General features: G+C 39.1%; 2 protein-coding genes across 3 annotated transcripts; both read right to left on the minus strand.

Annotated features, from left to right (window-relative positions):
* Nucleotides 1–5,852: 5,852 nt before the first annotated feature.
* LOC113588761 lies at nt 5,853–9,188 on the minus strand. 2 transcript variants are annotated; one of them, XM_035526216.1, is made up of 5 exons: nt 9,056–9,188; nt 8,649–8,939; nt 7,592–7,894; nt 7,104–7,403; nt 5,853–6,846 (listed from the first exon to the last, which is right to left on the minus strand). In XM_035526216.1, exons 1-5 carry the CDS (start codon nt 9,183–9,185, stop codon nt 6,410–6,412), a joined length of 1,461 nt encoding a protein of 486 aa, XP_035382109.1. In that variant the 5' UTR covers nt 9,186–9,188; the 3' UTR covers nt 5,853–6,409. The 2 variants fall into 2 exon arrangements, with proteins under 2 accessions (XP_035382109.1, XP_035382108.1); XM_035526215.1 differs by having other exon boundaries at nt 7,592–7,897.
* A 12,963-nt stretch (nt 9,189–22,151) lies between these two features.
* Nucleotides 22,152–24,599, minus strand: LOC118241289. Its single transcript, XM_035525936.1, has 2 exons — nt 24,350–24,599; nt 22,152–23,254 (listed from the first exon to the last, which is right to left on the minus strand). Exons 1-2 carry the CDS (start codon nt 24,597–24,599, stop codon nt 22,869–22,871), a joined length of 636 nt encoding a protein of 211 aa, XP_035381829.1. The 3' UTR covers nt 22,152–22,868.
* Between the last annotated feature and the right edge of the window lie 2,523 nt (nt 24,600–27,122).

The following is a 27,122-nucleotide window of genomic DNA, read 5'->3' on the forward strand; positions in this document are numbered from 1 at the left end:
AAAAACCCTTTCCTTCGTTTCCTGCACATCAAAGCTACCTCCACTGATGTGCATGGTGATCAGAGCTCCATCCTGCAGCAGGTGCAGTTACAATAACAGAGCAGATCACACACTCTAACTTTCCTCTGCAAATTATCTCTGTCATAAGCTACATACTTCTGCAACCACTTGATATGTGTTCCTCCATGTAGACCTTAATCTGGACAGTCCTGTGATTAGAATCCCACTTGTGTTTGATAATTTTAGCTTTATCATTAGCTGCAGTCCAGGTGTGTGTGTTCAGATCCAGACTGATGAAGTCTTCTCCATCATAGCTATACTGCATGGATCCTCTCTTGATTCCTTCATTATCCAGCTTGCAGCCATACATCAGCTGCACTGTTTGAACCCTTGCAGATGCACAAACATGATGACATCACATAATGTCACTGCTCACATCGTGTCTCCTACTCTGCTACTCTGGCTCTCTTTCTATTCCACCTGCTATATGACTCATTAAAAAAAAGGCTTTACTGGTAAAGGTGGTATTCCTTGTTCTGCGATGGTGGTATTCCTTGTTCCTGACATAGAATCCATTTCAGCAGGAAGCTGGGTGGAAATCATAAGGATGGGAAAAGACAAATCACTTCCGTATTGTGTGGTAACCACATAACTATGTAACATGCTGCACTTTGGAAAGTTGCCTCTTAGACAGCAGGAAAACCTTCAGTAAGCACACAGACATAACAGACGAGGAGTGAAAGAGAAAAGGCTCGTTGGAGATATTTTTGGCCTTGCCTATAGTTTAGCCCAGATGTAATCAGGAGATGAGTCAGCAAAACACAGTCAACATCCACTAGTGAACTTGCAGCCTAAGTAATCATGGCAGGCATTGCATTTGTGTTCTGTCCTGGTGATGAACTCAGTGAAATTCTCCTGAATAAGGACATATATGAGCAACAAATCAGAATAAAGTGTTTTAGAATACAAAATGAACAAAGTCCAGTTTTGAGCATGTTCTCTGGTCTAACAATGTATAATCTACTTACCCATTTAAGTTTAAAATATTAAATTCAAAATCGCTGCAATTCTGATAGGACTTATTTGCTTGTTGTCTGTCCAAGGTGAATCAGAATTCAGGTGCAGAATAACCAGTTGCCAAAGGGAAAGGAATTTTTTTTATTTCTAACTAAACAAAAATGGCGAGGGTTTTAATTAGAAAGCACTGGATTTCGTTCATACTTAATCTTTAATAAGCAATTTATAAATGCATCTAGTATACTTGAATGTATAAACTAGAATACATTTCCCAGAAATTAAACAGGCAGTGTGAAAGAGAGTGAATGATACAACAGCAGACAGAACAGGATGGAGTGATAAAGGCTCATTTGTCCAGAGAGAGACAGAGCAAATATGAAGTATGTTGGCAGTAGCTTGAATGTCCTGTGAGTGGAAGGATTGTAAAAGTGATGGAAGTAAATGAGAAGAAAGGAAAAAGAAATGAAAGCAAACAGAATGTTAGTGGAGAAAAAAATATGAAAGGATTTAAAGAGATATTTGACAGGTTTTAATAATTACTGTAAGGCAGAGCTGAGAAGTGGCGCTGATGGTTTTGCAGAACTAGTAGTCCTGGCCAAGTTGTCACGTCTGCAGACCTGAGCATTACCCGTTGTCATGTCAACCAAATCATGTCCGGGTTTTCATTCGTCTCCATGGTTCCCTGTCTCCTCCCGTTTCACGCCAGCTGTTCCTAGTTTGTTCCTGATTGTAGTGTTAAAAAATCCCCGTCCCGACGTAGCTTGTTTGTTGGTCATTGTGTTGGTTATCGAGTTTCTTTCACGATTTCTGGGGACAGATCCCGTTTGTTCTGTGTTGAGTTACCTTTGCTGCATCTTGCTTTCCTTGTTTAGTTCTGTATCTTCGTCGTCTATATTGTTTGCTCATCTTATGTAGCTCGGTTCTGTGTTGTTCCCGTTTGTCTAAGTCTTTATGCTCACTGTTGTTTTATTATTGTTGTTCTCCGTTAGTCTTTCCTTAATGTTTTATTCCCCTGTTGCCCATTTCTCGCCCTCACCCTGTTATCATATTATTTTTCTGTTAGCCTGTTTGTTGTTCTTTCTATTCTGTATTGTTAGTCTGTGTCGGTTGTTAACTTATTTATTTATCTATCTTTATTTATTTATTTATTTATTTATTTGTTTATTTATTTATTTATTTATTTGTTCTTTTGTTTATTCTGTTCAGTCAGTTTGGTTCGTTATGACATCGTAACTTCGCACGTGTGTTCGCTCTCCACCCCCTCCCGCGTTACACAAGTGAAGGCTACTGTAAAGATGAACAATCAGCTGGAGTATGTGACACTGGGATCATGGTCAATCTAGCTAAAACCTCTACCATGGGAGCAGAACACTAACAGCTGGTGTGTGATGCAATTTTTTTTTCTGGACTTGAAGTATAATCTGCTGCTAAGATCAACAATTTATTTTATTTATTTTTAATTTTTTGGCAGGAGGTATAAAAGTCAGCCACTATGAGCTTTGCAGCACACGTCAAACTGCTCCAATCTGACACACAGTAGTGTCAGAGCCACAAACACATTCAAAGCTTGTAAAGTTACTATTGCTGGCATAATCAGGAAGAAGATCCAAAAGCTTTACTCTGTCTTTCCTTCATCTTAAAGAAAAAAAACATTTCAATTTAGAACCAAGAGCAATACACAATTATTGGCCCTGTCATAAATTATATTTTAGGACTGGAAGTCTGATCAGGTGGAGATGCCCATCACTGTATCCAGTGCTGACACTAACCCTCTCAATCCACCTGTTACTTCACCTGGGACTCCACCTCTTGTGGACCACAGCTGCTGATCACCGATCCAAGAACTGCTGAGATATGTAGCCACTGATGCTTCTTTGTGTGAAATTCAAAATAAAAGGTGCAAATAAAATGGCACAGTCTTCACTGGACTATGTGATTCACCTACTTCATCAGTTCCACACACTCAAACACTAAAATGTAAACAAACACATTCTGTGCATGACAACAGTTGGGCTACACTCTAACCGCACCCTTACAAGGTGTTTCTAATAAAAATGTTTCTCATTAAGTTTGTTATAAGTGTAATTAAATCTAAAATTTATGTTGACTTATCAGGTAACAGTGAATAAAGAACTTCAGTGAAGACTACATCATCTATCAAACACTCATAATAGATATTAAAGATCAGTGCTAAGAATTCATGATGGCATCCTGTAATATAAAGGCACTGTTGTACTGAAACATCAAATACGAATAATGAAGTAACAAACAAGAAAATAAATGTGATGTTATATTTCTAAGACAAACTACAGCATTTGAATGTTGTTTTCAGCTTTGTTGTAGCATGGAATGATAAGAAAAATACTAGTTATGATTGAAGCCTTTACAAAAAAACAAAACTGAACAAGTGACCTTTTGTGCAGTGTTAACCAGCTGGTTTCTCTGTGATTGATTTCATCATTGTTCTTCTCTCTCTACTTCCTTCCTGTACAGAGCAACATGAAGATGTTGTCACTCATAATGTCATAACTCATATGTCACTTGTATGTGAATAATTTCTAGTTATACAGTCATGAGACATAGTCACTCCCATTCGTATAATATCAATACTGGAACAAGCTTGCTGATTGATCCACTGAAGAGAAGGAGATCATTGTTAATACAAACTCCTCTGAGCGACAGAGAGGCTGATCGAGGTGGTATTATGCAATCTGTGCCGACAACAGTCCTTATGTGCATCGTTAACAAAAAGAAAAATACACTGAAAGATATTCCTCATGTAAGGAAGACATTGGTTAATGGTTACATAGAAAACTGCTTAACAATGTAAGTAAGTAATATTTGTTTGTAAAGCACATTAAAACCATTTGTGTTGGCCAATGTGCTATAAATAAAATAAAATGAAAATGATAAATGAAAGGAACATAAAACACAGACACTGAAGTATGAAATACAACCACAATCTCCCACTTTGTTCAAATGTCAGTTTTCTGGAATAAGGAATAATTTATAAACCCTGATTTAATAACAACTATAGAAGGGGTGTGGTGTTAAACTGTGGTGGTAAACTGTTCTTCACTCTTGGAGCATAGACAATAAACACGTGGTCACCTTAACATTATAGGTGTTACGACCCCGTCTAGGCTGTGAGGCCGTAACAAGGAAAAAGGAATACAAACGGCTAATGTAATGGAAGTTGTGACAAAGTGAGCAGCAACAAAACAAACAGAAGCACAAATGGAAGGTGTTTTTCAGTGTATTTTACAGAGGTTATGGTTCATAAACAAACAATCATACTGGTGCAAATGTCTTCAGGAGTGATCCAAGCCAAAATAACAAACAAAACCCACTCTAATTAAATAAAAGTACACACTTACTAATCCTAACAACACAAGAAACCTACAACAAACTTTCCTAACTCCGTAATACAAAAACAGAGACAAAACCCACACCCAACAAAAATGGCAGTCACTCCCTACCACCAGTGTCCAACACCAAACCACCAAACAAACATTTAAACAATCGATATATATGTATATATACAAAGCTACCAAAGCAGTAGGGGCGAAGCCAAAGACAAAGTCCAAAAATGGGGAAAAACAAGGTCATACACAAAATGTCATACAAATGTTAAATCACAGCAAACCAACTCCAAACTAACACACAATCTCCTTCCTTCCTCTCTCCCCTCTTCTCTTCTCTTCTGGGAGTGGCCTTTAAATGGTCGACACAGTTGGCTGGGAAACCCGGCAAGGAATGGGGCGGAGTCTCAATCGGGGTGGAAATCCTGGCAGTGGATCTGGAACACACACACACACACACACACACACACACACACACACACACACACACACACACACACACACACACACACACCTTTCCATAACAGGTGTACCCTCTGAATGCAAGTTCTAAGAAGACTTCAAAGAATGGCTGTGTGGTTGAAAGGGAAGTCAAATTACCAGTGTAAGAGGGGGCTAGGCCAATAAGAGCACTTCATAGTGTAATGAACGTAAATAACGTTGTGTGGTTGTACAATATGTTGAAATCTTGAACACAGAAATGTAAAGAAATTGCTGAACACTTCCTGTAAGCCACAGTACAAGGTGAATAGTACTAGAAAAAAAGTTTCTCCTTTTGTGACTGTACTTATCTTCTTATATGTAAGCGTTGGCTCAGTCTGGCTCATGTTTTGTTTTCTGTGGTGCTCTTAATGTAGTCTTTTGTTTCTGTTTTCACAAGCAGGTTCCTATTTGCCTGTTTATACTTCTAGTGCTTGGTCACTGGAAGTATGAAAGATGCGAGTCAATAGGAGCAAGTTGGCTTTGTGGAAGACATTAAACGGCTCCAGTGTAGGATACACAGTACGTAGGCAGAAGTCAAATTTATCCACTAAATTTGCTTGTATCAAAGCTACTATTACCACATTGCTATTACTCACATAATCAGGAAGAAGAACCAAATGTCCCATAGCAACCAAACACATGCAGAGATAACAGATGTAAAGGTAACAGATGCAAACTGAACCCATGCAAAGAAGTCTGGTCATCTCATATGGGCAGAGCCTTTTAAAAGGCTGGATGTGAAGAAGAAGAGACCTCAGCCCGTCACACCGCACAATCCGATGTACAGCAATTTTCCCCAGTTTGATGTTACCTGTGAAGATTGTCACTGTGTATGACCAGCCTCAAGGTCTGCAGCAAATAACACAGAATGAACTGGGGCAGTTTTGCTTTCACAATGCAATACAAACCCCAAAACAAACCATACTGAGACCACCTTCAGTTCATCTGGGGGTCTGCTTAGATTTCTGAGTTCATTGATGTGTTCACATATACCATAGAAACCATGACTCATTGACTGAGACCACTAGAAACACTGAAAAGTTCCAAGTGTGAAAATGCCCAGAAGTATCCAAAAGAGTCCCAAAACACCCAAAAGTACCCCAAGATCAGAGCAGCAGAGACGATGTTCTTTGAAGAGAGCACTTCTATGAATCAGTCCAGTGAAGGAGCTGGAACACATGAACAAGAGTCAAGAACAGGATGAGAGAACAGCTCAGGATTTGAAGAATCAGGAACAAAATCAAGAGTAGATTCATCATTATTTGATGAATCAGAATTCAAGAATATCTCCTGAGTGTCTGGTTCTCTCTCTGAAACATTCTGATTGACCTCTGCTGCCCCATGGGGTGTTGTACCTCACTGATCTCTTGCTGGCTCCTCTTCCCAGACTTAGAGCACATAACTGCCCTCTTCACTTACCCAAAGCCTAAAGCCCATAACTACTAGTAGCCTGCTATTTTGATGACTCTCCTTCATTTTGACCTTCGTCTTCCCTGGTGGAGGAACCCGTTATGTCACCCATGATGGTATGTGAGTCAAATCCTCCATTAAGAGTCGTCCGAGCAACTCGACTCCTTTATCTCTGAACATGCATCTTTCACCTCATTATTTGATGAATCAGGAACATGATCAGTGAGCAGTTCATTATCTGATGAATCAAGAACAGGATGAGAGGGCAGAGATTCAGTTTTTGATGAATCAGGATTCAAGAGCAGGTCCTGAATATCTGGTTCCCTCTCTGAAACATTCTGATTGGTCCTCTGCTCCCCCACTTGGTGGGGTAAGTCCTGCATCTCATGCTGCTGTTCATTTGGTTGCACATTCATCCATAAACAACATTCATTTCGGAAAAGCCAGTAAGACGCCAGTAAGATCAGTAGCAGCACCACAGCCAGTGGCAGCCCCAAATGGAGCAGCAGCCTGCTCATGCGAAGCGTCTCTGGCTCCTTCTCCACGGTGTCTGTGTCAGGTTCTTGCTCCCTACCTAGACACAAAATATAAAACATTAGCAGGGATTAAAAACACCCCAGAAGCAAACTCTGCAGTATTGACTAATAATTTCTGTTTCCACCTAATTTGGAATATCCTTAATGTAACTGGCTGAGGAGTTTGTAATTAATTACAGTATCTTCCTATTTATATTCCACTCTCAAATCATATGATACCATCACTAACAAATAGGTTTTAAGACTCTGAAAGCACATCAGCATTTAGAGACACAACACTGAAATCAAGTCTTACCCCCAGCAGTGACTCTGGTCACCATGTATGTAGCAATAACTTCATCATTCCTGGTGTCCCGTATGATGTAAACACCACTATCAGACTCCTTCAGCTCCTTCAGCTGCAGACTGGAACTGAATGACACTCTCTTTTCATACTCAGGGACACACTGAATTTTATGCCCATAAACCTCACACAGACTGACTGGGTTTGGACTGGCATCACCGCTCTTATTAAAAAGCACTTCCACTGGCTCTGAGACGGGCACATCCATGGTGAGAGATTCTCCAGGAAGGACATGAACGTTAAAGCTGAAAGCTGGATAGAGAAGAACAAAAATATTAAGAATATGCTGATATTCCTGATATTTTCTATATTTCCTGTATAAGTATTATGCAGTAATACAGTCACACTCCAGAATCACTGCATCTAATTTTATAAAAGGCTTAGACTGTTCTAAATTACTGTTCGATCTGAATACGACCATACAGTAAAGCATGTCTTACCATGCACTTCAAGATTCCAATCACATAATGTTTTACTACTGCACTTGCAGGTGTACCAGGCCCTCTTAGTGTAATCAACATCAGTGATGGTGAGGGAGAGATTTTCCTTCAGGTACTGATCATGGGACATGTGAAATCCCTCCTTTGACTGACATGATGTCTGATTACACTGAGCCAGAATGTCATCTGGTTTATGGAAGACAGTCCATGTGACCAGACCAGAACATGTCTGATTACAGGGGAGAGTTGTATTCTCATTAAGCTTCACTGTTGTAACAGGATTCTGTAGCGCTTGAGGTGGAACTGCTGAAAAATAATCAAATAGCAACAGAACTTTGGGTGCATTTAGGTTCCATTTTCATTCATGTTTACATTGTTTTTCCAAGTATGTACATTACACTTTTCCACAAGACCTTTTAAGTAACCAGTTTCTCTGTTCTGTAACACAAATAAAAAAGCAATTAAAATCATGTTATGTGTCCAGGCACGAATCCCTCCTCCTCAATTCCTCCCCATGTCTGAGTGAGTGTTTGTGTGTGTGTGTGTGTGTGTGTGTGTGTGTGTGTGTGTGTTTGTGTACATTACCACGTCTCTCCCTCATTAATCGGTCATGTTTCACACCTGTCCTTCATTATCATCCTTGTTATTGTGTGTATTTAAGGTCTTGTTTGGTTATCAATTTTGTCTGTGTTTGGCTCTATGTTCCATGTGCTTCTCTGTGTAAGACTGTGCTTGTTCAACGCTGCTGTGTTTTGATGTTTGTTGTGTTTTAATCCATCAGTGTGGTGTTGTTCTTCATGTTTTAAGTTTAGTTCATTACTGTGTCAATAGTAATGTCAACATCTGTTGTTTGAACCATGGCTCAACTCTGTATCATTACAGGATGTGAGTAAAGATGTTGTATAATGTAGAATGTCAAATCCTCATAGTGCATTATGAAAGCTTTAACCTGGTTCCATTTTTAAAATATTACCAAGGGATGGAATAGTTTTAGTAAAGAGGGATTTGAAAGCATTTCCGTACTGTAGAGTTACAATCAGATAAAATTAAATCTTACCACCAACTATTACTCTGTATGTAGCAATGACTTCCTCATTCCTGGTGTCCCATATGGTGTAAACACCACTATCAGACTCCTTCAGATCCTCCAGCTGCAGACTGAATCTGTATGACACTCTCTTCTCATACTCAGGGACACACTGAATTTCACGCCCATCAACCGCACACAGTCTGACAAGGTTTGGTTTGGTGTCATGAGTCCTGTTGAGAATCATTTCTACTGGCTCTGTGACATTCACATCCATGCTGACAGATTGTCCAAGGTGGATATGTTTGTGGACATTTACAGCTGGAGAGGAACAGCAAGCAAAACACAACAAATATCTTACAAATAAAGTATCCAAGTGGACTGATTTCATGAATAAACAGGTTAGAACAAAACTAATAAAATATTAAAACACTTACTCTCAATCTGAATGCTCACATCACAGATGTGTTCACCACCACAATCACAGGTGTACCGGGTCCTCTTAGTGTAATCAACATCATTGATGGTGAGGGAGAGATCTCCCTTCAGGTACTGATCATGGGACATGTGAAATCCCTCCTTTGACTGGCATGATGTCTGATTGCACTGAGCCAGAATGTCACCTGGTTTATGCAACACAATCCATCTAACCAGACCAGAACACATCTGATTACAGGGGAGAGTAGCAGCATCATGAAGATTCACCTTTACAGGTCTGACTGCTGAAACTGGAGAAAACAAAACAAAGTACATTTAGTCACAAGAGAGGAATTACAAAATGTCAATAATACATAACACAGATGAGATACCACTTAATGCATATTTAAACTATAACCACCGAAATACAACTTGAATAATTATCATATGCTACAGGTGTAAACACTGCTGTTTTTTTGACTATATCAGCCATCAGTAGGTTGAGGAAAGTGTTGTTTTTTAATTTCAACTTTTATTTTCATTCAATTATTTTTATGGTTCACTGTGTCATGATTACAAACTTGTACTTACTGCAAGAGATCATCAGGACTGATAACATGGAGTACAGGAGGATACTGAAGTGCTTCATGCCTGTGGAGAACACAGATGTATTTGCATATGTTCAGGTAGAAGGATTAAGATACAAATAGCGAAATGGTTTTGTGCGGTGGAGGGTGGGAGTGCTGGAGTGATGTAGAGGATAACTGACCACCTTCAGAAAATGCACACAGTGTTATTGAAAATTCTCATGGGAATCTCAAACATTTCTAGTGGTCACTCATATGAACTTCTGAGCTGAATCCACACCCACTGAATACTGTATTATAAAGAGAGTCTACAGCACCACTGAATACTGAATTATAACGAGAGTCTACAGCACCATTGAATACTGAATTATAAAGAGAGTGTACAGGACCACACACATAAAAGGTGATCATGAATGAAATAGTCATCTTCAGGAAGTCCGTACACTGCACATTCTTTTTTGTACGTGAAACTAACCCCAAATATGATACATCCTTCTAAACACTCAGGCTAAAGACTGCTGCACTTCCTGTACCGCCACAGGTGTAGAGGAGAGCCACACAGGACACGTAATTAACCAAATAGTACAAGCAGGTTTTACAGAGTTTACGGATTCGTAAAATTAGTTCATGAAGTCTTTCATACCAAATACGATTTGTCACGGTGAAAATGTGACAATTTTATATAAGCTCCAAAAGAAAACAAAACAACAAAACCACAACCAAGCAATGTGCAGAAGCATCCTTATACTTTTCTTGTTCTTAAAATAACATTTGTAAGCTGGTCAAAAAATGTTTTAGGGCAACTAATGATGACAAAACTCCTAAATGCAGGTGAGTATGAGGTGAAATGTTAATGGTCACAGCTGGAAGGCAGTGCAGGCAGAATGAATGACATTGTGACTCATGGTCATGACTACCAACATTTCCCTGTAATGTTTTTGTTTGGTTTCATGCAGGATTCTGACAGTGATGAGTCCTAGACACTAGTGTCTGCTGGTGAACTGACAGTCAGCAGTGAAGATGTGCCTCTCTGTCCAAATCATCTCCACCCTGACACAGTGTCTATTGCCACCACTGTTGAGGGAGGTACTGTAATGGACAATCTACAGAACCTACCTCATCAATGTGCCTCTTGTTTGGGTTGTTATATGCTTTACACTTGGACTACCATAAACCAATGAAAACACTCTAAGCTTCATTCAAAGGCTGGTGCTTGGCTTGGGAAAGAACAAACTGTCACCACATCTGCAAATTCTTAAAAGTCTCCTATTGACTTAGAATGGAACTAATCAAGAGTGATGTTTGGCATTAGGTCTCGATTATTTTAAGACAATGAATTCGGGTTTTAATTGTTACATTAGCTCTATCAAGGCACTCCTTTCAAATTAACAGCCCAGGGGATCATCATTATGTCTAAAGGATACCGGTGTATGCTCATTTTTGTGAGATGTCAAATTTTTTGCACTTTATGCAACACCTTTGCACTTACCAGACTGTAGGTTCTTTACAAACAAGCTGTTGCTTCAGGATTATATAATTAATCAGGTTTGGAATTTTTTCCTAATTTTATTTTTCCTTTTAATTTATTTTGGCACATATGCAGATTCAGATGTCATCATATAAACTGAAGCCAACTTTGTTTTCAGACCTTTGTGCCTCTTCTAAAAAATAAGAAATGCACATAATGGAACTGTAAACTCTGTCACTAATTTATATTGTGCAAAACAGTAAATGGGATTAGTTTAAGAGATTGTAATCTGTTTTTCATTAATGTAGACTGGATGTGTGAAGAAGCACTTGAGTTACATGAGTAACACTTCGTCTTTTTAAGACTATTGGTTTACATGGTTTTAACAAATAAACACAACTGACATGTTTTAACTTGCAGGAAATGTCATATTAGTTAGCCCAACTTAAATAAATGTGTTATTTGGAAAGCACACACTTGAAGTTCACTTGAAATTATTAAATTGTTTGAAATAATAATTCTGATTAGTCTGCTAAGTCAGAAGTATATTTAAATTGAATGATCATGTGCTTTATACAGGAGTAATTATACTCAAGTGCAAGTAAGATATAGTAAATCAGCATTGGTTAGTGCAACAAACAATACCTGTGCCACTTAGTTGCCACTCACCAGCTACTTCATTAGTTACACCTTGTTACTACCATGTTGGAGCCCTTTTTGCCTTCATAACTTCTGTCACAGTACGGCCCCTCCCCCGCCAAATGTCTCCTCCTGTGTGTGTGTGTTCGTCAATGTGGCCACGCCCTCCTTGTGTCTCACACCTGCTCCTTATTGTTTCATTATCATATATATATATATATATATATATATATATATATATATATATATATATATATATATATATATATGAAGGTCTGTTCTTTACGCGCTTGTGTTGTCGGTTTTTGGCTCCATTAGTGTGCGTGTTTGAGTGTTACATAGAGTCTTATGTTCCACGCTACTCATCCCCGCATCATCCTTAAAACCTTCAACATTACAACTGCCTTAATTCTTCATGACATACATTCAACAAGGTGCTGGAAACATTCCTCAGAGATTTTGGTCCATATTGACATGATAACATTATACAGTTGCTGCAGATTTGCCAGCTGCACAACCGTAATGCGAATCTCCCTTTCCATCACATCCCAGAGGTGCTCTATTGGATTGAGATTTGCTGATTGCGACGGTGATTTGTGTACTGTACATTGAACATATTGTCATGTTCAAGAAACCAGTATGAGATGATTTGAGCTTTGTGACATGGCACATTATCCTTCTAGAAGCAGAAGATGGGTACACTGTGGACATGATCAGCAAAAATACTCAGGTAGGCTGTGGTGTTCAAACAATGCTCAACTGGCATTAAGGGGCCCAGAGTATGCAAGAAATATCTCCCACACCATTACACCACCATCAGGCTGAACCATTGATTGAAGGTAGGATGGAGCCATGCTTTCATGTTGTTTGTGCCAAATTCTGATCCTACCATCTGAATGTTGCGGCAGAAATTGAGACTTATCAGACAAGGCAACATTTTGGGAACTGCCTATTGTCCAATTTTGGTGAGCCAGTGTGAATTGTAGCCTCAGCTGCCTGGTCTTAGCTGACAGGAGTGGCAGCCAGTGTTCAACAACACGTCGAACATCTGCTTCAAGGTTCGACGTGTTGTGTGTTCACAGATGCTCTTCTCCATACCTCGGTGGTAATGAGTGGTTAATTGAATTACGTTTACCTTTCTATCAGCTCAAACCAGACTGGCCATTCACCTCTGACCTCTGGTTGGCATTTTCAACCAAAGAACTGCCCACTGGATATATTCTCTTCTTTGGACCATTTTCTGTAAACCCTAGAGATGGTTGTGAGTGAAGGTTGTGTCCCAATAGATAAAACAACCATGACACTTTCAAAATCACCTTTCTGCCCCATTCTGATGCTAGGTTTGAACTTCAGCAGGTTGTCTTGACCATGTCTACATGCTCCAGTGCACTGAGTTCTGCCCTGTGATTGACTGATTAGATATTTGCATTAATGAACAGTTGAACGGGTGTATGGGAATGGGTTTGAGTTTTATGGTAGCCTACTCCCAATGGGAACGATAATAAAATAGCTGTTAACATATTTTTTCTCACATGGTTCAATCTAAAATGGGTTCTGCTCTGATGAGTTTTTGTCATAGTTTCAGACAACTGCAGGTAAGAAATTAAGAAAATGTAACTCTAATCTACACTTTTCTTGGGGTTTATACTGATGCTTCTGAGTAAAAATAGAGCCAATATTCAAAGCATTGCATGTCAGAAGATGTGAACAAAAATTGCATAAGAACAGATGTGTGCTGCAGGCTGTCTTCCTCGAGCAGGTAGAGTCATTATCACAAGAAAGTTGTTAATAAATTAAAAAATGAAAGTAACTGTTGTAGTGGAACTTTATACAGTTATTGTAGCACTGACTAGACGAACAAGCTCATTATTGTAATGGTGAAATTTGTAGCAAGGATCACACAACACAAGCAAAATAGGACCGAGATGGCATTTCAACGTGTACTCACTTTTGAATCAACCTCATGGATCATGGTTGAATCACCGTTGAATTTTTTTCCGATTTTGAAAATGAATCAACAGTAAATTACTCTGATGTCGTTTCAATGTCTTGCTTTTCATAATTGGATAAGCATTTGCAATTGCTTTCACATACCGTGATTGAAGTTTGTTTTATTTTTTTAGTGATTCACTGATGATATCACATTGTGAAACATCTTTTTAATACTGAATACACTGCATTTGCTTTTCACTCCATACCACAGACTATAGCAACCAATTGGGAATGCCCTTGCAACCACCTGGAATACCATAGCAACCACCTAGCAAGCCCATAGCAACCACTTGGTAAGACCATAGTAACCACCTGGTATTAATACATGTAGTCAAACAGGTTAGACATGTTTCTTGGATGTGCTCCCTATCCATTATGGTGATCTTGAGTATAATCCTAATTTGGCATGCAGTCTGGAATAAGCATCTTACATCAGATGGCTGTCATTCAGTTATTACTTTCGAACTTTTTGCACACTATCCTAGAGAGACTGTCCTTTGCCTATCCAGGTTTTGGATCAACAGTAGACCCCTTCCAGTTGAGGACATTATAGCCAAGTGATGTACTTCAATTGAATGTGGTTTCATAGCAACAACAAAGTGGATTTTCTGCCTTCACAAATCAAGTGTCTCTTAACATGGAAAGTGTGAACCAAATATGATCCTACTTAAACCTACAGCTCTGGAAAATGGTTGGCAATGTAGACAGGATTTGGGATACATAAGATAAAATGTATCGTATTTAATCTGTGGTTTGTTCCTTTTTAGATGCTGTCATCAGTTCAGGTTATACAGACTATGACAAAACACAAGTATTCACTAGAAAGCATGGGTAGTGATAACTGAAAGAAATGAAGATATGTGGGATTTGCATTTTTAATTGCCTTGCTTATAGTTTCCTGTTGTACTTTTCTGGTAGTATCAAAAATATTCTAAAAGGTGGACTGCTTTAGTTTTTCATTCTGACATCTACAGTGCACACACACACACACACGCACCCCCCCACACACACGCACACACACCCACACACACCTAGCTCCTATGAGTCCTCGCTTTGCCATTCTCCAAATCGCCCCCAGACCAAGTTCGTAGCGGACGGCACATCAGAAAGCAAAACGTTTAGTAGTTTATCTATCATTTAAATGTACAGGCTAATAACCAACAAATATCGTTTAAAAAAAAATCCGCTATATTATTTATTTTACTTTCGGCGTTACACCCGCGAAATGTTGAACGTGTCAACGTTTTGTGAATCTTACCTGATACTGATGATAAGAAGGTAGTGAGGCGAACCACAGATGGAGAAGGTCGTCAGAAAATCCAGATGTATGAATTCATTAGGCTACGTGTATTCTATACATCTTGTAAATTAAAAAAAAAAAGAAATCTCAGTACTTTTCCACTTCCAATGAGGTTTTCATCTGCACGTCTTCAACTGAAAGCGAAACTAGTGATCTATACTCATACCTATGGAATGTCAGATATTTCACAATGAGCGAGGAAGTGTGTTTTGTCTCCTGCTGGCCATTTTGGAGCGTGTCTTATGAGGACATGAAGATGATTACTGAGCAAAATCGCTGTAGAAGGACCTCTGTTAATTTTTCACACAGTAACAGAATATTCTCTCACATACTTTGGTTGTTTGGTGAAGACTAGAATATTCAAATGTTTGCATGATTGATTTTCATGACGTTTACATTTTACAGATATATTTTACAAATATATTTCTATTTACACAATGTTATTGGCTTTTTCCAACTTTGACATGCATTTAATGTAGTGCAAGCACGTTCATCACTTCCTGTTCAAGCACAGAAATTAACATTAAAAGTTTTAAGTCTTTTTCTTGATTTTTTACTTCAAAAGCGGAAAAACAACGCACAGCAAAGATTCTATGACATCAATAAATTCAGAGGAGTGAACTCAACCCATGAGCTTAGCCTGTGAGCTGAACTCACCATACTTGCTCTTTAAAAAAGAACTTTGCATTTAATCTTCAGACTACATAAATGCCTGGATATCAGAGTGCTGGAACAACTGGATGAGCCCCAGACGTCTGCCAGTTCATCTGGATGGATATGATGTCACAGTAGGGGCCAAAGTCCATCGGCCTTGGGTTCACTTCATTAGACACAGCATCATCATCCACTTAACCACACCAAAATCATAATGCTCGTATATTTGTATAAAACAGGAGGCATTCAGGCAGATGGAGGTGGTTGGTGGGGGACGACACTGCAGACACATTTAAATCTAAAAGCAGACGTGTATGGAGGTAAGAGAAGATGGCTGAACGGGCCAGACGGGTGCGCTCAGACTCACACAGAGACTCCATCTACCTCTGCTGCAGTGATTGATGCTTGTCTTCATCCACCACATCTCCTTCAGCTCAGTTTTAAGGACCTGTCGTGTATAGCAATCAGTCACTCCTTACAGCTTCATTTTTAAATTACGGATGTCAAAATTATGTTATTTCTAGGGGAAAACTCTAAAACTCTCTTTTTAGAACTTATTTAAAAAATCATAGTAAGTAGTAAATAGGACTCTTTGACTTCAAGGAGCAGGGTCTTCATCCTTACAGGGTCTTCATCCTTACAGGGGCTGCAATGAAGCAGCAACTCCCAGCCTCTCCATTATGGAAAACCCAAATGTGCCAACACTGAAGGTTTCTGATCTTTTAATTCCAGCACAAAATCCCTGAAGGCCGAAGTGTTCAAGTGTTCAAACACAATGAGGCTACAGATCATTTCCCCAAGTGCTCCACTTTACTGCCCAGTACATTTATGGATCCATATAAATGTAACCAGCAATGTTTCTATTTTCCCCTGTTTGAACTCTAGGATGTAATGAATATTGATCTGTGTGACATATATGTTTCATCTGTGTGAGTTTTTTCTTCTATCACTGAGGATTACAAACCGTGAGGCTTCAACATGATAAATAACTGTACAAACTTTACTAATTCTGACATTATAACTGGACATCTGCAGGAAGTGTGTTTACAGTTATAGATCTGATTCTGTGTTCTTAAACCTAAACACGATGTGGGAGACACTCCAGGGACTAGCCTTCACGCACACAACAGGAGCCTGTGTTTTGTGATTTGTGTGTTTAAGTCCTCCAGAAGTGCTCCAGGTTTGGACGGCCACAAGCTATCTGTTAATGTCAGGGATTGATGTTATATGAGTAAACAAACAATGACAATGACCACAGGTGGATGTGTGGGATGGTGTGCGGTAATGCGTGCAGCATTACATGTGCCGTCCTGCATGTCCTGCCACTGTTGTTGCTTCATAGAACACATTAACCTTGACCTCTCAGTGGAGATGTGAAGATGTCTTTAGTGATGTGTACTGTGTTACGTAAACCCACAGGACTCTGTGCAGATGTTCAGCCACATGTGAGCAGATTCTGTCCTGGAGTGTTGAGCTCAAAACCTGGAAAGCATCAGCACTGGGTTTAATATTTTCCTTTTTAAATTGATCCCTTTTAAATGATCTTTATTGTTTGAACACGTCCTAATTAGACTGTTACACAATACCCACATGTAATGCTTACTTCAGCATTATATATTTAAGGAACTCACAGTGACACAGTTAGTAAGGAATGACTTATACCTGTATCTGCAATTAGCCTATAAACAGGAATAAAATCACACAGGAGCACCTGTAAAAAAAGAAACCCCATGTAAAATTTAATCTGGTTTAAAAGGGCTTTTTAACCCATTTAATCCCAGTTAAAATTCCAAACCAAGACACTCCTTAAATTAAAATATCTTATTGTATGAACATGTCCTATCTGGACTGTAACATAATGCCCACAGCTAATGCCTTCTTCAGGACACAATACAAGTAACCTAAAGAATTATTTTTAGCTTGGATGGTTGTCACTAAACTGCTTTAGTGATACAGGGCTTGAGTTTGACACTAAACGCTGGCTCATAATTAGTTCCGTGGTACAACATCTTCCCCTAGTGGCTCCATTCAGTAACATCTGCAGAAGGAAATCATTAAGCACTGTGGTACCTCTTCCTGTAAGCAGCGTACATCGGTTGTTCACTACATTTACAGTTAACATTATAGTGCACTATACAGGGAATCTTAATTGCCCACTTAAAATTCAACCACTACAAAATGGCTGACACACTACATAGAACACAAAACAGTAGGGTGCGATTTCAGACAAGTGAGAGAGTGAAATTGTCTGAAGGAGTGAAAGTGGGTGTGAGTGAGGGATTGAAAATCTGATCAGTGAGAAAGGCTGAGTTTGGGATGGAAGGATGATATCAGAGATTCATTTATCTCCTTTACTCATCCTTCTGCCTTTGTCACTACATTGTTTCTGTTTCTGCTTATTTAGTATTTTTCCTTTCAGATCTGGTACAAGCAGGTCAATTGTCTTAACTAACTTGCTACCTGTAGCTCAGCAGGTGAGTAGCCACTTATTGTATGAGGAGTTATTCTGTAATTAAACAGAATCCTGTTAAAGGGAAAACATTCCCTTTCCATTAGGATACTATTCCTAACAACTGGGTTTTCAAAATATTTTTTGAATCTATTGTTTCAAAGCAGAGTGAGGATCATCAACATGAAAAATGCCATTTGGAGTAAGTCGGCTTAGCGGCACACATCAAACTGCTCCAGTATAGGAAACAGTACATACAAAGAAGGCAAATTTAACCATAATCACATATCCACCCCATCCCCTCCTTAAAAGACAGAAACACCAACCAGAACAAGAACTGTAACTCTCACATGGCAAAATCAACGAAGAAGAGGACAAGTCTCAAATCTGTTTTGAGGTCACAGTGCAGAAGGAAGCACCTTGTTTGAGTTCTCAGAGACTGACCTTGAAACACTTATGAAAGTGATTGCACTCAAAATCCTACTAGCATTCCTATAGACACCATACCAACAAAACTCTTGAAACAAGTTTTCAACGCACTGTCAAATGACACTGTTAATGTTGCTAATCAGTCATGTAAACAAGGAATTTACCCACAGACTCCAAATAGCAGTTATCAGGCCCCTTCTTAAAAAGAATAAATTAGACCCCACTAATCTCAACAATTACAGACCGAACTCCAATATTTAATTCTTTGGGGAGATGATTGAGAAGGTGGTCTCCCTTCAATGAAATAAATGCGATTTTACACACTGTCTTTAGAACTCAGCCCAACACAGAAACTGCACTAACTAAAGTCTTAAATAATCACAGGCTAAACCATGACACCAGTAACCTGTCTGTACTGGTTCTCCTTGACCACAGTGTTGCATTTGTCACAGGTGACCATCGTATACTGCTAAACTGTCTAAGAGGCTGGGTTAGCTTAACTATTATTCTGAACAGTCCTATCTGACCAGTCATGAGTACTAGGTTGAACTGTGTGAAAGCAGTTCTAAATGCCATATGGTTATCCTGTTGTGTCCCCCAGGGCTCGATTTTGAGACCAGTTCAATTTTGAGACCATATAGTCTCTGTATGCCTCCGTTGGCAATGATCATCAATAAATATTTAATTGCACAAGTATGTAGACAAAACACAATTATACATGTCTCTCTATATAACACCTGGGGCTCCATTGTCTGATTTTTCAAGTCTGATTTTTAACTGTCTAAAAGACAACAAGTCCTGGATGGGTCATAATTTCCTGCAACTCATTGATGATGAAATGGAATTTATCATCATTGGGAATGGTCGTGTGTGCACTGATACAATAATTTACCTGGAGTCTCTATCAGCTAAGGACCAACAATATCAAAAAGCATGGTGTCAAATTTTATTGTGACCTAAGCTTTAAATGCCATGTTCTTCATGTCTGAAGAACAGTGATCTATCATCTGCATGTCATAGCCAAAGTCAGATATGTTCCTCACAGCATCTGATAATGGAAAACTTCTGCATGCATTTGAATCCTCACATCTGGACTACTGTAATGCTCTGCTAGTAGGTATTCCTAAGAAAACTCTTTCAAGCCTACAGGGGGCTCAGAATGTAGCAGCCAGAGTACTAGCATGCACAAAAATGAGTTATCATATTACATACATTGCCTGGCCAAAAAAACGGTCACCACCTGGATTTAACTAAGCAAATCGGTAAGAGCCTCCCATTGGATAATTACTGCATGGGTGATTATGTTTTAGCTGGCAATAAGTTATTTAACCCTAACTGATGCAGTGAGTAGCTTCTCATTTGTTAAACAACCATGTCAAAAGACACATCCTGTGGTCGTGGAAAAGGTTAATCTGTTTCAGAAGGGTAAAATTATTGGCATGCATCTGGCAGAGAAAACATCAAAGGAGATTGCTGAAACTACTAAAATCGGGTTAAAAAATGCCCAACCCATTATTAAAAAGTGGAAGGACAGTGGGGAAACATCATCTACGAGGAAGGAATGTGGGTGGAAAAAAATCTTGAATGATCGTGATCGGCGATCACTTAAATGTGAGGTGAAATCAAATCATAGAAAGACAACAGTAGAACTCAGGGATATGTTTAATAATGAAAGTAAGAGCATTTCCACACGCACAATGCGAAGGGAACTCAAGGGATTGGGACTAAACAGGTGTGTAGCCTTAAGAAAATCACTTGTCAGTGAGGCTAACCAGCAAAAAACAGCTTCAATTTGCTAGGGAGCATAAAGATTGGACTCTGGCGCATTGGAAGAAGGTCATGTGGTCTGATATGTCCAGATTCACCCTGTTCCAGAGTGATGGGCACATCAGGGTAAGAAGCGAGGCAGCTGAAGTGATGCACCCATCATGCCTAGTGTCTAATGTACAAGCCTGTCAGGGCAATGATATGATCTGGGGTTGCTGCAGTTGGTACGGTCTAGGTTCAGCAACATTATGTGCCCAAAGAATGAGGTCAGCTGACTACCTGAATATACTGAACAATGAGGTTATTCCATCAATGGATTTTTTCTTCCCTGATGGCACTGGCATATTCCAAGATGACAATACCAGGATTCATCGGGCTCAGATTGTGAAAGAGTGGTTCAGGGAGCATGAGACATCATTTTCACACATGGATTGGCCACCACAGAATAAATGTTGCGACATTGCAGAAGCTTGTGGAAACGATGCCACAGTGAATGTGTGCCGTAATCAAAGCTAAAGGCGGTCCAACGAAATATTAGTGTGACCTTTTTTTTGGCCAGAGGCAGTGTATATCCTTAAAGAGTTGCACTGGCTGCCTGCGTCACACAGAATTGACTTTAAAATCCTACTGCTGACATTTAAGTATTTACATGGTCATCTCAGCAGTAGGATCACAAGGCAGGCACCATCAAGGGCCCTCAGATCATCCAATAAAACATGCTGAGGTTGTCTACCACCCGACTAGAGTTCTGATGCTGCCTTTTGTTGCTATGGCCTCAAAGAATTCCCTTCCTTTGACAATTTACATACTTTTAAGATACTTTTAATTTTGAAACGACTTTAATTAGACGGCTCTGTCCCAGCTGTATCTTTACTTTGCTCAGTTTTATAATCCCTTTTTTACTTTTAACTGTGCACTTTGCTTTAATTGCTGCAGTTGCACTTTTATTTCCTTGAAGGACAGTAATGTGGTTTATAGATTATTATTTGTTGAAGAGGGATTCAAAATCAACTCCCAAACCTACTGTTAGTTTTTAGAAGACATTTTCTTCAAGCAGTGGTACAGGAAAATGCATCTTGCAAGAAGACTTGATTTTTCATGATTTTTATGCAGGACAATGCTCTATCACATGCTTCGAAGTACTCCACTGTGTGGCTAGCCAGTAAAGGCCTTAAAGATGAAGGAATGACATGGCCAGCTTCCTCACTGACCTAAACCCTATTGAGAACTTGTGGCCTCTTCTTAAATGGGAGATTTACAGTAAAGGAAAACAGTACAGCTCTCTGAACAGTGGCTGGGAGGCTGTGGTTGCTGCTGTGCAAATGTTGATTGTCAACAGAATAAGAAACTAACAAACTCCATGAACAGAATGCTTATGACTGTTACTGAAAAGAAGGCTGGCTGTATTGGGCACTGATTTTTATTTTTATTTTTTAATTTATTTAAATTTATTTTGAAATGTCAGAGGTTTATTTGTAAATTTTGTTTATTATTCTCAGTTTAACAGGTGAAAAACAAGTGAGACAGGACATTTTCTGTTTTTCATTTAGTTGCATAATAATTCTGCACATATAGATATTCTCCTAAAAAAGTCAAAACCTCACTTTTACTTCCATAAATATTCAGGTTTGAGGTTTATTGACATTTTGGATTGACTGAGAACACTGTAGTGGTTCAATAATAAAACGAACCCTCAAAAATAAATCTTGGCTAATAATTGTACACACAGTGCATTTATTTATTTATTTTTTACATTACACCATTTAGCTCACACTTTTATCCAAAGCATCTAACAATTATGACTGAATACAATTCAAGTAAATGAGGTTTAAAGGTCTTGCTCAGATGTCCAACAGGTGCAACTTGGCAATGGCAGGGCTGGAACTAGTGACCTTCTGATTATCAGTCCAGTACCTTAACCACTGAGCTACTAACAGTTGTTTCGGTTTATTGAAAAACAATTTTTAAAAAAACAAACAATTTTAACAAGAACTATAAAACATACTGGACAAGGAAAAAAAAAAAAATCTATCTATAACTCAGCAACAGTCACTGAGTAGCCAGATATTTATTTTTGTCTTAACATTCATTTTGTTTATATCACATTTGAACATACAGCATACAATCCCACAAGCAGCCATTCTCCCCCAGTTTGATGTTACCTGTGTAGATTGTCACTGTGTATGACCAGCCTCAAGGTCTGCAGTAAATAACACAAAGTGAACCATGTATTGTTTTCACAATAAATGAATCAAGGACAAAACAATACACATCATATTGAGACCAACTTCACTTGGGGGTCTGCTTAGATGCTTATTGACTCAGATTGTTACAAAGGCTGAAGGCAACCACTCTACCCAGGACACAAACCCAGGTCTGACAGGAGGTAAATGTGAGCTCTGACCACCAGACTAAAGAGCAGCTCGAGCTCCCATTTAACCTTCCTAAGTGACGGTCTCTGTCACACAGACTCACCACGACTAGGTCCACTTGAAACACTTAAAAAGATCCAAGTGTGAAGGCACCTAAAACGGTGCAGTTCTGTGATTCAGTCCAGTGAAGGAGCAGGAACATGTGAACAAAAGTCAGGAACAGGGTGAGAAAGCAGCTCAGGATTTGAAGAATCCGGAACAGAATCAGTATTTGATGAAACAGGATTCAAGAGTGGATCCTGAGTGTCTGCTTCTCTCTCTGGAACATTCTGATTGGTCCTCTGCTCCTGCACTGGGTGTAACTCATTCATCGCTTGCTGCTCTACAGATTCATTTGATTGAACGTTCATACATGACCAACAATTCTGTAATTCCTTTCGGAATAGCACTGCAGACACCAGTAAGACCAGTATGAACAATGGCAACACCACTACCAGCACCATCTTGTCAGGCTTCTCTTGTTCCTTCTCCTCAGTGTCTGTATCAGATTCCACCTGCCTACCTAAATACAGAACATAAAACATTAGGAGGGTTTACAAACACTCCAGAATAGTAATTAACACTCCTGATTTAGTAATTAATTCCAAAAGAATTATTAGCAGTGTGTAAAGCCCAGCAAAACCTGTTATTTTTATAATTACATTAGGAGTAAAACAAAAAGCATACAGGAAATGTACAGTAACAGCAGAAGGTAACAGAGCACACACACAGTTATGAGCATAGATGAATATGAATACTGTAGAACTGATACCTTTTATAATACAACCCTACAGCCTCTTCAGATGAAGGCTTATATGTAAGAACTAGCTCCATCCTAACCATACATACATGAGAAGAGGGCATGAGAGGTGTAAACCCCACAATACTTACACTGAAAGCACAGAACATTTTAGATGTGTCATTTTCTTTTATTGTATTTCCCATGTTCAATTATGACTACTATTGTCTGTTTCCAACTAACTTGGTGCAACAGCCCGAGTGCTGCAGCATGTGGAACAGGAGGCACAGACTCCCTCGACAGACAGATGTTTATTAACAAACAACGAATACAATGATGGCACTCATACTTAACATAAATGGTGAACATTAACACTGGCAACAAGAACAAGGGCAAACATGAACAATGACCGACAGTACTGCACACACGAGCCTGGGTTTAAATACACAGACATGACGAGATTAAAACCAGGTGCAGGTGTGTGCAGGCGTGGTTACAAACACGAAAAACAAACAAGGTCCTCCCACTGCACGCGGCAAGCCAGACCACGTGACTCGTGGGAGGAGAGCATTCCGTGACACTTGGATTATTTCAAATGTTCCAAATACAATATTTTTTCTTGAGTGGTTTGCATATAAGCATATTTGTCTTGTAATGTATAAAATATACATCTCTGCCTCAATAGGTTTTGTATGCTGCTTCACTTATCACACTTGGTTTAAAGGTGTAAGATGACTAATGTAACTGGCTGAGCAGTTTGTAATTAACTACAATATCGTCCTATTTATATTCCACTCTCTAATCATATGATACCGTCACTAACAAATAGGTTTTAAGAATCTGAAAGCACATCAGCATTTAGTGACAATCAAGTCTTACCCCCAGCAGTGGCTGTGGTGACAGTGTATGTAGCAATGACTTCATCATTCCTGGTGTCCCGTATGATGTAAATTCCACTATCAGACTCCTTCAGATCCTTCAGCTGCAGACTGAATCTGTATGACACTCTCTTCACATACTCAGAGATACAATTAAGTTCACGCCCGTCAACCATGCACAGTTTGACAGTGTTTGGTTTGGTGTCAGCAGTCCTGTTCAGCTCCACTAACTCAGAGACGGGCACATCCATGGTCCTGATATTCCTTTCTGTATTGTATAAGTATTATGAAATAATACAGTCATCCTCCAGAATTGTCACTGCACCTAGTTTTATTAAAGGCTTAGACTGTTCCATCTGAAATATAAACACGACCAGATGGTAAAGTATTACTTACCATGGACCTGAAGAGTCCAATCACATAATGTTTTACTACTGCAGTTGCAGGTGTACCAGGCCCTCTTAGTGTAATCAACATCAGTGATGGTGAGGGAGAGATCTCCCTTCAAGTACTGATCATGGGACATGTGAAATCCCTCCTTTGACTGACATGATGTCTGATTACACTGAGCCAGAATGTCACGTGGTTTATGGAACACAGTCCATGTGACCAGACCAGAACATGTCTGATTACAGCGGAGAGTTGCACTCTCATTACGTCCCACTCTTGTAATATGATTCAGTGACTCTTGATGTAGAACTACAAAAAAACACATCATATAGTCACATAGAAACAGAACTTTTAGGTTTTTAGGTTTTATGTGTATTGTATTTCCAATTAAACAAATTACAATTTTACACAAGGTCTTTTATCTGTTCTATAAAACAAATATGCAAGCATGTGAAATTGTTATTACAATGTGAGTACAGTCAAGATGGCATAAAATGTAAAACCATAATGCACTATGAACAGTGCATGAATGTCTTATGCAAGCTTTAAACTGGTTCTATAAAAAATATTGCTAAGAAATGGATTAAGTAAGTAGGAATATATTATCACTTCCCTGACTAAAGAGTTACAGTCAGACACAGTAAAAACAAATCTTACCAGTAACGTTTACTGTGTATGTAGCAATGACTTCATTACTCCCGTATGGTGTAAACACCACTATCAGACGCCTTCAGATCCTTCATCTGCAGACTGAAACTGAATGACACTCTCTTCTCATACTCAGACACACACCGAATTTCACACCCATTAAGATCACATAGTCTGACAGTGTTTGGTTTGGTGTCATCAGTCCTGGTCAGAATCACCTCCACTGGCTCTGAGACATTCACATCCACGCTGAGAGATTCTCCAGGATTGGACATGTTTAGGGATATTTACAGCTGGATAGGAACAGCAAGGAAAACACAACAAATAAAATTAATAATAAGTAAAGAATCTATGTGGACTGAGTTAATGTATAAACAGCTTAGAACAAATCTAATATAATATTAAAATACTTATGCTCAATCTGAATGTTCACATCACAGATGTGTTCGCCACCACAATCACAGGTGTACCGGGTCCTCTTAGTGTAATCAACTACACTATCCCTCCTTTGACTGACATGATGTCTGAATACACTGAGCCAGAATGTCACCTGGTTTATGCAACACAGTCCATGTGACCAGACCAGAACAGGTCTCATTGCAGGGGAGAGTAGCAGCATCATGAAGCTTCACTTTTACAGAACTGAATGCTGAAATTGGAGAAAAGACAAAACAAAGTACATTTAGTCACAAGAGAGGAATTACAAAATACTAATAAGACATAACACAGCAGTGATCAGCCATCAGTCGTGAAAGTGTTGTTTTTTTAGTTGTAAATTTTATTTTCAAAGTCCATTATTTTAATGGTTCAGTCTGTAATTATTAACACATTGTTGTACTTACCATTATAGATCATCAGGAGTGGTAACATGGAGTACAGGAGGATACCTAAGCTCTTCATGGCTGTGGAGAACACAGATGTCTTTGCATATGTTCAGGTAGAAGGATTCAGGTTCAAATAAGGAAATGACGTTGTGGAGTGGGAGAGTAATACTACAAATACATACAATACTAGCCAATTGCTTTTTTGGAATTTTTTGTGGGTAGAGGGGAGGGAGTGCTGGAGTGAAGTAAAATCCACACAGTGTTATGGTGAATTCTCATGGGAATCTCAGACATTTCTAGTGGCGACTCATATGAACTTCTGGGCTAAATTGGCATCCACTGAACACTGAATTGTAATGAGAGTCTACAGCACCACTGAATACTGAATTGAATGAGGGTGTACAGGACCACACACATAAAAGGCAATGATAAATAAATACATTTTTTCAGGAAGTCCGCACACCACAAATATTTTCTCTTATATTCAATATCAGTATTAACGCATTAAAGTGAAACCAACACAAGGCAGGTCACATCCCACTAAACACTAAGGATAAATACCATTGCTGTTTGCATTTTAGTGACACACCCCAAAGCGGTCAGCAAGAAATTAAACAAGAGTTTCATTTTGTTGTAGTGTAAATGTGGTGTTTAGGTATGGCAAGTGCCACGTGCCAATTACATTCATTAATATAAGAGAGTTGGCCCACGCATTTACCACATCTGGTGTAAAATGGGTTTAACAGTACATTTATGCTGCAGTAAATCAGAACGCTCGTTTCACCTTCTGCTGGCCACTTTGGGGGCGTCATTAAAACTAAGCAAGTTTACTGGTCCAGGAACACCAACTACTTTTGTGTTTCTGTATTCCTTCAGAGTTGTGCTGTGTCCTGTACACTCTCTTTATAATAC

Source organism: Electrophorus electricus, chromosome 5 (assembly GCF_013358815.1).
Source record: "Electrophorus electricus isolate fEleEle1 chromosome 5, fEleEle1.pri, whole genome shotgun sequence".
In the NCBI taxonomy this organism is placed as follows: domain Eukaryota; kingdom Metazoa; phylum Chordata; class Actinopteri; order Gymnotiformes; family Gymnotidae; genus Electrophorus; species Electrophorus electricus.